This window comes from Falco rusticolus, chromosome 4 (genome assembly GCF_015220075.1).
Source record: "Falco rusticolus isolate bFalRus1 chromosome 4, bFalRus1.pri, whole genome shotgun sequence".
In the NCBI taxonomy this organism is placed as follows: Eukaryota; Metazoa; Chordata; class Aves; order Falconiformes; family Falconidae; genus Falco; species Falco rusticolus.
The window spans coordinates 56,804,549-56,817,082 of record NC_051190.1 but is presented as its reverse complement, the minus strand read 5'-3'; the positions used below and the strand labels follow the sequence as shown (position 1 = coordinate 56,817,082).

The following is a 12,534-nucleotide window of genomic DNA, read 5'->3' as shown; positions in this document are numbered from 1 at the left end:
GGCTAATATGTGACTTTAGGATAAATACAGCCCTGAGCTGTCCTGCAGGAGATACCGAGGGGCTGGGAGGAGGGAGGAAAGCAGTCTCCTTAAGCTCTAGTGTCCTTAGACAGGTAGACTCCTACCAGTGCTTCTCCCATGGCTGAGAAAAGCCATAGAAGCAATTTCCCAGCCAGGGCTCAGCAGTCACCATAGCCTAGAAAACACACCCAATTTTGATAGCACAGCTTTTTCCCGCTTTGACAAAAAGCTACTAAAAATATCAATCAAGCCCTCTGCTAGATGGCTCCCGTGCACTAGGAAGAGGCTCTGAAAGCCTCAAGGATCCAAAGTACCTGGTCTGTGCTGCCTGTATGGTCCAAGGGAAGGAAAAACATGTCAGGAGGGAAGGGAAAGCATGTCAGGAGCAGTTGGAGCTGCACACTAGAGGGGAACAGAGAATTTAGATGCTGTCAAATTGGCTTGGGTACCATGCCAAGTCCATGAGCATCCCAACAAAGATGAGAACGGAGACAATAACTAGCAATAAATACTCATGCTGGCATTTAAACCTCTTCAGATAGCCTCCTTCCATGTCTCTGTGTCTGACCAGTCACACAGACCCATGCTCTTAAGGCCGTAGGCTGCACAGCACATAAATAAAAGCACATTTAGTACCACTTGTTTGGATGTACGCTTCACATGAATAGGCAGCAAAATGCCGAAGTGTGCTCTCTGAAAGTTTTGTAGAGGTTTTGTCTTTTGGGGAGGGTTTTTTATACATTTGGCACAAAAGAATTAAAATCAAAAGCTGTGACAAGGCTTGAATGCATTTGTGATTACAGGCAGATGCCAGAAAAATAGCAGAAAATACTCCTGCTTGTACTGTGATATAGAAAACAAATTAATTGGATCAAACACTGACTAAGAGATGGAAGACAAAGGTTAAGATGAAAAGTCTATGTGCCGTATTTCTGTAGGCTAACAGAGAGTTGCATCTGCACCACTTTATTACATTTATAAGTACAACAGAAAGAGAGGAAGAGCAGAGAGATGACAAAATCTACTCTACACAGTATTTTCCTGATCAATCAACTGCAAGGCCAGGACTGAAGGAGGAACACTAGAAACACCTATTCCACTAAAAAAATTAGTGGAAAAATGCAAAGTTAGGCATTATGTTGTCAGAATGCGAAGTAAAGCGGAGAAGGAGAAATTCTCATCCATCTTCACCCTTGTCAACTTTTACATACCCTGTATCATTTCAGCTAAGAGATATGGATTCAGTTAGGGATCCTTAGCCAATATTTTTGTATAATATGAAGATGTGATCAAAGAAAAGTGTAATATTGAGATGCAGGAAGAAAAGGATTGAGTACTATACAGGAAATAACCTATAAATCAGTGTTTGTCTCATCCAGTGCTGTTTAATACCTTTATCAATGATCTGGACAAGGGGATCTGAGTGCACCCTCAGTACGTTGCAGATGACACCGAGTTGGACGGCGCAGGGGGCTCTGCAGGGTCTGGGCAGGCCGGGCCGAGGGGCCAAGCGAGCTGTGTGAGGGTCACCCCGGCCCCGTGCCGGGCCCTGCCCGGGGGTCACACACAGCATCCCCCCGTGCTCGGCCTGGTCAGGCCGCCCCTTGAACCCTGTGTTCAGGGTTGGGCCCCTCGCTACAGGAGGGACACTGAGGGGCTGGAGTGTGTCCAGAGCCGGGCAGGGGCTGGGGAAGGGGCTGGGGCACAAGGCTGGTGGGGGGCGGCTGGGGGAACTGGGGGGGTTAGCCTGGAGGAGGCGGCTGAGGAGACCTTATTGCTCTCTACAACTACCTGAAAGGAGGCTGTAGGCAGGTGGGGTCGGTCTCTTCTCCCAAGTAACAAGTGACAGGACAAGAGGAAACAGCCTCAAGTTGCACCAGGGGAGGTTTAGGTGGGATATTAGGAAAAATTTCTTTACTGTAAGGGTTGTCAAGCACTGGAACAGGCTGCCTAGGGAAGTGGTTGAGTCACCATCCCTGGGGGTAGATGTGGCACTTAGGGACACAGTTTAGTGGTGGACTTGGCAGTGCTGGGTTAATGGTTGAACTCAATGATCCTAAAGTCTTTTCCAGCCTAAGTGATTCTGTGATGCAGAAGACAGACCACAACATTGCTTTCAATAGGGTAACTGCTGGACTGGAGGGTACTGAGAAGCAGGTAATAAGAATGACTGGGAAAATTTTAATAAGACGAACAATTGGAAGAATGGAAATCTTTTGTCTTAGAAAAGACAAAAAAAGACAAAAAAGTTTTAGAAAACAGAAAAAAAAATAGCATGTTTTCTGGAAAATGAGAACAGGGAGCTTTGTGTGCTTACAGTCACAGAACATGATAACAATGTTTTTTGCCCTAAGAAAATGAAGGGGGGAAACAGGAAAAAAAAAAGAGAAAATACTTTCAAAACTAAAGATAAAAGAAATATTTTTCACTACAGTTGCCATTTCAACTGCTGAAGTTACTGCCACAGGCTGCCCCTGTGGTCAAAACATTCAAAGAGAGTTCTGTTGCTTATCTAGATATGGATATTTAGAGTTATAATAGTTAATGCTAATAAAAAATTAGAAAAATATCTATACTTCAGGGTTTACTAATTTGTTCTGGAACACATGGGGCTGCTCTGAGTGCCACAGACAGGTGCTGCTGTGGGTACACCAAGGCCAGACTGAGCCTGGCAATTCCCCATATCTCATCTCCACCTCACTTGGGTGAATTCAGCATTGATGAAAAGTATCAGGAGAAAATATTTCTTTACTTATTCCTTAGAACCAGTGCAATAAGGGAAAGCAGCAATGCAAGCTGTTCTTTGCTGGTGGGCTCACAGTGCACCTGAACTGACTGTTCCGTGTTAAAAGTGAAAGCTACCTCTTGCCTTTGCAAGGCATGTTATTGCTGAACCCAGAGCAAGCAGAAGTCCATGGACAGGCTCCAAAGGGCACAGACGAGATCCTTTCAAATGCACATCACCGTGCAAGTCAAGTGGTATTTTAGTTTGGGAGTTTATGAACAATTTGAAGGTGCTGGAAAAGTCTGAAAATGTTCCATCTGAATCTTTTGCGACACATCTTTCCTCTAGTAGTTCTTTCCTTTCTATGAGCAGTAAATGTGGTGATGAGGGCAAAAAAAATGTACCTGGGGGACAAATCTTCCTGTTTTACAAACTGTTACAAAATAAGAATTTACTCTTTCACCACAAGGCCAAAAAAAAAAAAAATCTTACTGAATGTTTTGGAAGAGACTGTGTTGGATACAACAGTACCAATTCCTATGTTTTTTTGATCCTTGTACTTCTTTTGCTCAGCCGTCCTTGTACTATTTAGCTTAAAACATTAAAGTGCACAGATACAATACCCGTGTTAATAACGCATCAGAAAATTAAGGCTTGAGCATTTATGAAGGTATTTATCAAAAAATCCACAGCACCTGAAAAAAGCCACAATATTTATAGTTAGCAGTGGAGTAACATGACTAGATTCCATGCTGACAAGCACAGCCTGAAAGCCCAGAGAGGTTCTTTGTCTTAATCATTGGTTCATACACAATCATGCATAATAAAACACCTATTCCAGTCTCAACCTGATGTATTGCTTCCCTCTTTCTTCCCATCTCCATAATTACTCATTAAACATTCACTGTCTTCTATTACCACCTCAGACAACACCTCAACACTCCAGCTCTCCCCAAACTTGCTCCATTTGTTATCTGACTTGGACATCATTACTTTCTATACAGTTGTCATACAGTTTCAGAATATCTGTTCATACAGTTCTGTTTCAGTGGTTCTGAAAGCAAAACTGAAGCAATTTGTCAGGTGGAGCTAACAATCAGGCACAGAGCTTAGAGAAGATACATGTGCATACACACGTATATTTCTATATATTCACAGATATATGCCTCAGCATCCATGCCCGTTTATTTCAACAGTGCTTACACCTAGAACATCAAAGAGGAGGATGTGTAAAGGCTCCAGAATGATTTCACATTGGTCTGGAACTGCTTCTGATTTATCAGCTCTGTGGACCCTTCTCGAGCACACAGGAAGACCATGATTTGGATGGGTATCACATCAATGTTCAGCCAGTTGCTTTGCAAGCAGAGATTATCTATGACAAGTGCTCACCTTCCTCAGCCTTTGGCATCTAACGTGGCTGGTTTTGTTGGACCACCTCCCCAGGCTGCCTACTATGATTAAAGGATGGAAAATGAACCATGTTCCTCCACAGGCCACCTCAGAAAGTTCCTTCTCTGAATCACTCCCATCACATTGTTGTATGTAATTGGGAGCTGCAAAGACTAGGTACCTAAAATAAGGACCTAAACTTCATGTATTTTATGCATCTTTCTAAATATAGAACCTGAAGCAACCATAAGTCTTCCAGGTCTGACTGGAGATGACAAAACAGATATTACATTTATATTTATCTGGACTTTTTCTTCTTAATTAAAGCTTCCCCCGCCTCCCACCCCCCCAGCCCCCCCACCCCCAAGACCTTTTGTAACTACACAGTTTGACTTCAGAAGAGAAAAATCACTGCCATGAAATGAATGCCAGAAACTAGTCTGCAAGAAAAAAATAACAACCCTTTTCAGCCCTCTTCTAAGTTATAAAAATAGCAGTTGATTCTTCCAAGTAAAAGGTTAATAAAGCTTAAACATTCTTTTTTATTATTATTTTTTTTTATTATTTCAGTTGCTTGGACAGGATTATCTAAAAGAAATTACAGGGTTTATTTTACCTTACAAGATACTGATTTTAAAAGAAAACATATACAGAACATTTTGAAAACAAGACCTTTTCAGAGTGTCTTAAGTAGGGTATTTAGTTTAAAGAAAAAGAAAATACTGGGGTTTGAGACTATCATCTCATAAGTGATATTATAATAATTTTATGAAAATTTTAAGGCTTTTTTCGTAAGTGTTTTTTCTCATGCATTTAGCACTTACACTGAGCCCTGCTCTACAAAAGAACACACTATTTAAACTCAGATTTCTACTTACTGCTTACTGACTAGTCAATAATCCATTTTAGTAATGGAACACATAAATGACATTAAAAATTCTACAATCATCAGCCATGTGAACCAGCTACACTCAGTCCATTGGTACATCTTTTCTCTCTCTAAGCCAGTGACATATTGGACAACATATAGCTTTCAGTCCACTAACTCACACATTCATAAAGCTTCACTTCATCAAATACATCTTTAATTTAAACACCACAACCTAAGACAGGCTTTCAAGCACACTATTTGCAGCTGCTTTCCTAGAAACCTTTACAAATACTGGAATTAAGCTTGCAGTCTTTCTATCAGCTGGTATTTCTGCACTATTAGGTCTCCTAAATATAACGGACAGCTCAAGAACTTTGATATTGATATATTGATCTCAGAATTTTCATAACACTGTGGATGTAAACTATCACTATTTTACACTTTTTTTTCCCCCTTTATTTCATCTTTCTACATGGCACTGCTGTACCTACACCCTCAGATTCCCTGGTTTGTTATTATCAATGTCTAAAACAAAAATTCCTCTTTGGGCTTATTGATTGCAGTCCCTTACTACATGTAGAATGGCAGGTAGGAAAGTAGTTACTTACCAGTAGTCATTTCCCAGATGAACAACCTGTTGCCTCCCTTTTAACTTCACCACCTGCACTTGGCATCAAAATTTTTTTAGCTTGATTCTACCTAATGCTCAACTGTTCCCCCAATGCACACTCCATTCATACAGGCAAAGAACAGTCCTTTGGAGGAGGTTGGGAGACCTGATGAGCTACTTCTGCTTTAATCTTCCTTTTCCCCCTTCCTAGGTTTGCAGTGGTAAGCATTACTCATGGATGGCAAAACCAGACTGGAATAACTTTTCTGATAAGCTGCCTTCTTAGAGGTTGGTGTGTAAATTATGAAGACCTAGAGTCGTTTAAATGGATGGGAAGAATAGAAAAATCCTCCTGTTCATGAGACAGATGTTGCCCACCAAAAGGCAGATTTCAGACCTGCATCTCCAATGTGAGTTGAAGAGAGACTAAGCAGGAAGCTCACCTTCCCACGACTGCTGTGCCCAGGAACTTAGCTGAGACACCAGAGGCACCTGCGGTAGCTCAAATGAAGTTTCTTTAACAGTATTAAGCTTTTAATGACAATGCCAAGAAAGTCTGCTTCTTGACAGTCTGATCAGGAATATTCAATGTCACTTTTGTATGCTAGGACTTAGTGATTAGTGAAGCTAAATGGAAGAGATCTCGCAGCCTGAATTTTCCCACTGAATCCCCATGCTAAGGGCTCTGTCCCTTGCTTCCCAAGTTACCTGGCACTTCCTCCAGCTGCAGGAACTATTGCAATGATGGAAAAAGCAAGCAAAACATTGAAGGGATAGGTAGGAAATTTGTAATCCTGATGGGATTCAGCGTATATGATCAGCTCATGGCAGATGTACAGCAGGAGGAGAGAACCCAACAATTCTCAACAACACTAGCAGCCTTGTAGCGTAGGATTGGCCAGTTCATGCAGGAAAGATGAAATAACAGCCAAAGGCCTGAAAAGGGAGGTGGGCGGAGCTGGCTGCTTATGGATCTATCACGCACAGGAATGGACCAATATTTTTTCTTCTTTTTTTTCCAATTTAGGAAAAAAAATATTTTTCTTTTGCCAGCAGAATTCCTGCCACCACCAGTCCTAGTGCTGGCACGCTGCCTCTACCGGTGGCAGAGGCAGGAACAGGGGGAGCACCATCACCCAAGACAGTCGTGGCGACCACAGTGGGAGAGCAGGAAAGTACTTGTGAGTCTTGAGCGTGTAGCTAAGGGAAGGAGTTCCTGAACCCTGGGAGCACGGTGGTTATTTCCTAAGGATCACCCAAAAATCAAGTGTTACCATGTAATTGTGGTTAAGCCAATGATGATGCAAACAAAGTTTATAAACTGACTTTTTTCCCCAGCTATAAAATCAAAAGGATTGAGAAGGCCAATGAGAAAAACTTCCTTGCCTGAGGGCTGATAGGAGCTAAGGAAAGAGGATACAATTAAGTCCAGATATCAAGTAATTTTTAAGTAAAAAAGCAGAGCTGAAACTATTCCAGGCCTTCTACACAACCAAAATGTCTCCTGTACCAAGTGCCTGTGGCACAGTTATCTCAAGCTAAAAAGGGCTCAGAAAGACTGAAAACCGAGTTCTTATCTTTCTTTGCACATCATGACTAAGTGTCTCAGCTATTTCCTCTGCAGCACCAGGCAATTCTTCACTGTATTATCCTTTTTAGGGTTTCACTCTTTTTTTTTCCATTCATGCAAAAAAGGTTCAAAGGCACAAGAGGAGGCCGATGGCATTTCAGAGGCTCCCTGCTGTCCTTTAAAACATTAAAACTCCCTCAAAGAATCCAAAGCAAACTTTGCATTTCCAAGAAGAGCAGAATTGGCATATCAGCCTGTTTTGACTCTCTATTTTGGTGTCCTGATGAACAGAATTAATTCATTTTTCCAATGTTGCTTCTGAGTGTTTTTTACTCCTTTATTTCTTTACATCCCTTTTTTAAAGAACGTATTATTGTGAATCTCTGACAGTACTTCAGGGTTCTGTTTTCTTTTTTTTAGGTTAGCATCCCTGCTTCAAACTAAGTGACTCAGCCACATTGGTTTCAAAATCTCCAAAGAGCTTTTCTAATTGTCTGTGCTCCCTTCAAGTGAACTCTATCTCAACATGTTGGCCAATTTTCTTCTCTAGTTCTTCTTCAGAATAAACACTGACACTACTCCATTTCTTAATATATTCCTCTTTTTATCTAATTTGGTCTGCCTACACTTTAATCTAACTGTATGTATTGCCTAATTCCCTTCAGTACTTGAAATTCGGACTGTTATTAAATTATGGTCAGTACTACTCTGCGAAACAGTCACTTCATTTCACCATAATGCTTATGCAAAATGAAATATAAAGCACTATCTCATCTAGTTACAAAATAAGCCAGTCCTTCCATTTTTGAATTGCTTTAGTGCAATAGTCAACACTAAATGAAAATCCTACTTAATACTGTTCTCCCCAGCCTAATAGCTAAGCCATCTTCTCCAGCATTTCGAGGAACACTTCATTATTCTTATTCAGAGGTCAGTACACTTTTCCTATAAATCTACTTTTCTTCTAGTTCTTCAGTGGCCTGCTGCATTGACTCAACACTTCAACTATTTAAATAATTTTTGTGCATCCACCATAACTGACGGCTGTTTGCCATAATGCACCGTGTCCTTATTTTCAGATATTATAAAAATATGAAAGCATTCATTGATATTATTATTACTCTATTAATACCACATGGTCAAACTTTAATTCACTTTAATCCATTATCTCACCGAGTTGATAATCTTTGTAATAGGTAAATCTCCTTCAGTGATAAAAACTATATTTTCATGACCATATTAACCGTAACTGGATTTACTAAATGGATTTATGGGAGCATATCCCCTCCTCCCCATATCTGGACCACACAAAAATCTTGCTCATGGTATGCTGGAGCAGATGTATAATTCCTCCCATTTAAAGCAATGCTGCAGCTGGCCCTGACATTAACTGTATTTTTAATAGACTCTTCAGTGGTACATTTACCCTACTTCCATTTCCAGAGGGCCAGACTATCTCCACAGCTCCATTTCATCCCTTCACCCTTATTGCAGGGCTTTATACTTCCAGCCATCATTTATTTTATCTCTCAATGCCTCTGTGAGAGAGGGAGAGCAGCACTTCACAGTGCTGTCAGTCATCTGTGGGTGAATGAGCTGTAAAGTGCTTTAATCCACCAAAGGTACACGGAGATCTTTACTAGCTCCATGAGCACTCATCTCCAAGCTGGAAGCATGGAGAGCATGGCTGGGAAAACATGTCAGCAGGCTCATCACCAGCCAGCACAGATCTAGCATGGATTTTTAGCTCTGGCAAAAAGCTTTTTCCCCTTTCAGATGACAAGAGGCTCTGACACAGGGACATAGAGAGGACATGTAACATGAAGGTCAGGGTCAGCCCCAAAGACAACGCTCATTCAGGCAGAGCTTTGTGGACTGCCCTTCCTTAATGCTGCATCAACCACATCACGCCTAAAGACACCAATGGTGAGCTTTTTATTCCTCGAATGATACTTTTCTAACACCACTGCTTCCAGGGCTGCTCAGGCTGCAGGGAGAGGAATTGAGCAGGAAGGCAGAAGTCACCAGTGGAGAATGGTGGGACTGCCCTTGGCCCAATCCCTGAGCCATGTAGCCTGGCTGAAGAGGTGTACAATGCTGAGGAGCCAGCAGGAGTTGGAGGCAACCTTGTGCCAGGTCTTCAACAAAGCCCTGGGTCAAGCCAGGCAACTTCCAGGAGTCAGGCACAGGGTTTTTATAGTGCAGGTGGCTGGAGATACAGGACTGCAGGGTCCACACAGTCAGAGCAGAGCTACCCCGTGACTCTATCACACCTCCAACCAACCACATTTCCAGGTAATGGGTTGACTATGTGGTTCATTCTTCCCTTCAATATAAATAAAATACCAAAGGTCACTGGTCATAAGTTCCTACAAATACACATCAGTCTGGCTGCTTCCTTCCCCTCAGGAGCATCTTTGAATTGTTTTGGATGTGAGTCCATGTCCAGTGCAACTGGTGTGGGTCCTCCAGTGACTCAGAGAGTTTTGGAGCAGCAACAGCTGGGCCGCTTGTTTACAATTTGAAGTTTACTTGCACAAAATGCTTATTTTTTTAAGATGTTAATAAATTAGTTCAGTGAACCTATTTCATTGTAATTCAAAGTATAGCAGACTGTAAAGTATTAAAAATTGCTTTGGCCTAGAAAACAAGCCTTTTGATAACAAACATCAGAGCGCCAGATACCACAGGATGGCCCAACCTAGATAATGAGTTAGGGCCCCAATAGCATAACATTTCCTTTAAAAAATGCTCTTGGGATTTTTCAGATTAATAAATACTGAATTGTTTTGCTTTGCTTTTTGATTTTTTAAGACACTTCATTCAAATTTTGAGTTTTGCTAGAAAATGCAAGAGCTATAAATTGTGTTAAAGGAACAGCGTGCAAACCATGCCCACGCACAGAGCTGAAATTTTCATGTAAGTACTATTTCCAGGAAAGGGAGCTTTAAGAAAAATATCATGAGACTCCTTAAAACTTTGAAAATCATGAATGATGCAGCAAGGACCTTAATATGTATCACAGGAAAGCACCAGAAATACTTTCAGCCTGACCTGTGAAGGCACCACAGAGATCAGAAAAAGCTACCTATGTCTTTTGAAACCACATCAACATCCTGAAGAGCCAGTAGTCACGTAATGGTGCATTTGCTGCTTCACTTACACATTTTGGTCAACACGATAAATAACAAAACCAGCCAACCAAAACCCAGACAACAAGGTAAAGAAGAGCTTACCTGGATCACTAAGAAATTCCTCTGAGGTGTTCCACATCCTACCATCCAAATACAATGTGCCATTGGTGGAGTTAAACTTGGTGTAGTCCCTGACACACTTGTGTCGCAAGTTGCCCATGAAGAGCTGGAGGCCTATGAGGGCAAAGACACTCAAGCAGAAAACGGTCAGGATCATCACATCAGCAAGTTTCTTAACAGACTGGATAAGTGCACCTACAATGGTCTTCAGCCCTAGGAAGATAAAAGCCAAGAGTTTATAGACTGAGAGGCTGAAACATGTCTGCAGATAGCTACTTTTCATGATGAAATTCTCCATGGAAAGGGAAAATCGGAAGGGTTTCTATTACGTGTTTGTAACTGGGCAGCAGAAACGAGAGATGATCCCCATGAATGTTTCGTTTGGTCTACTTTTGTCTGGAAAGAAGGTCTTGGTATTACTCTTACACAAACACTGATTTAAAAACAGAGGGAAAGAACTGGATGGAGGAGCAGTGAGATACAAAAATATTCATGGATAAAGAATACAAAATGGTTTTTATATCTTCATGGAGCTACAGTAAAGGCTGTAAAGCCTAAATCCCACTGAATTTTGAGAATGTGAATTAGTTTTAAATCACTCAGGTGATTCTGATAACTTTATCCCTCACACAAACAGATGAAAAGGTATGGAAATGTTATTTATTCCATGATTATTTTACATATTTCAGTGCCAAATCCAGTCTGCTGTCCTCATATGAATAATTCCTCTGCCTCCAATTAATTTGCTTAAGACAACAAAAATTTGGGATTAGAAATAAACTAAATAATATGGGCAATCAAATAAGCCCAGTGGAAACTATTTGAGTAAACCAACCTGAGGCTCCAACAATACCTGGGCGAAGTTAATCATTTTATTGCTGCCAATGTAGATAAATCATCTTATTACAAACACCAAAGGCTTGGGTCACACAAATCAGCTTCTCCTGTGTTTTTTCACTAGCTTCAGTTTATTATTCTATAAATATACAGCTATAAATAATTATACTGTTTTCTCAAAAAATATTGCTTGCTTTTGAAGTGTTCCTGGAGATCAGCACTATTTGAGCTGATTGACTATTACATGAATACGACAGAAAAGCACTCTTTCTGAAAAAGAAAGGCCTTTCTTCTAAACTTGCATGCTGTAGTTGTACGTTAATATCAGATGCACAATGGTAGCAATCTTGTTGTTTCTTTCCTATTTATATTTAATTAATACTCGATAAGTAGTAATCAGTGCTGCTGATAATCAGTGTCACCAGCATGGCAGCAGTAAGAGAAACTGAGTTAAATGGAAAAAAGAAAATGCAAAGAGGAAACAGGAGGAATTCTCCTGGGCAATACTCAGAAGCACATCGATTTGCTCACTGAATATGATCATACACATTAAATCTCAGTTCCCTGGAACTCCACCCCAAGAGTTTGGCAGCCACAAACGTTGAGCTAGTGCTGTATAATTTAAAATAATATGAAAATGTGCTTGAGGACTCATAGGAAGGCGAAATGGGGTTTTGGTCTTGCTTAAAATTCAGCAGTTAGAGTAAGGGTGATCATAGTTTCTCAAAGGAGGACGAGCTGCTAGAATGGCCAACAGGTCCAGTAGTCCCTGTATCCAGCAACCTAAATTATTCCACACCTGCACGGGATATTGCCATTAGGTTAACCTATGAAAGATATTAACGTCTATAAAATGGCCTTTTAACCAAAAGGAACTGACCCGTCAGGTGTAAGTAGCCCCCCTTCCTCCACTAAATTCTTCATTTGCCTCTTTAAAGCATGGTAAAGAGGGAGAGGTTAAGCACTTCCCTGCTCTACTTAAAAATAAAACAAACAATACTGCAGTACAAACATCAGCCAAAAGCTGGATTTTCATGCTGTTGGCACTCCTCACCAGAAAGAGGTTTTACAGATTAGGTCAATTTTATTCAGGTACCTAGAAAAAGGCCAGCTTTGAACTTTTGAGTCCTGTCTGTAGATTTGGCTACCTATTTTGATGCCTAAATAAGAAACATAGCTGTTCTGATAATCTAATCTTGGGTGCACTTTATAGCCAACCTGGAAATAGCTTTAGTTGTAGGCCAATTCTGAAGG

The 12,534-nt window shown here is 40.9% G+C and overlaps 1 protein-coding gene across 3 annotated transcripts in view; it reads right to left on the bottom strand.

The window, feature by feature from the left end:
• Positions 1–12,534, bottom strand: part of LOC119147250 (sodium channel protein type 5 subunit alpha-like) — a 217,113-nt gene that overhangs the window by 142,699 nt on the left and 61,880 nt on the right. For all 3 annotated transcript variants that reach the window (XM_037385963.1, XM_037385960.1, XM_037385962.1), the window contains one exon: positions 10,426–10,656. In XM_037385963.1, coding sequence (XP_037241860.1) covers positions 10,426–10,656 — 231 coding nt within the window. The remainder of the gene's footprint in view (positions 1–10,425; positions 10,657–12,534) is intronic.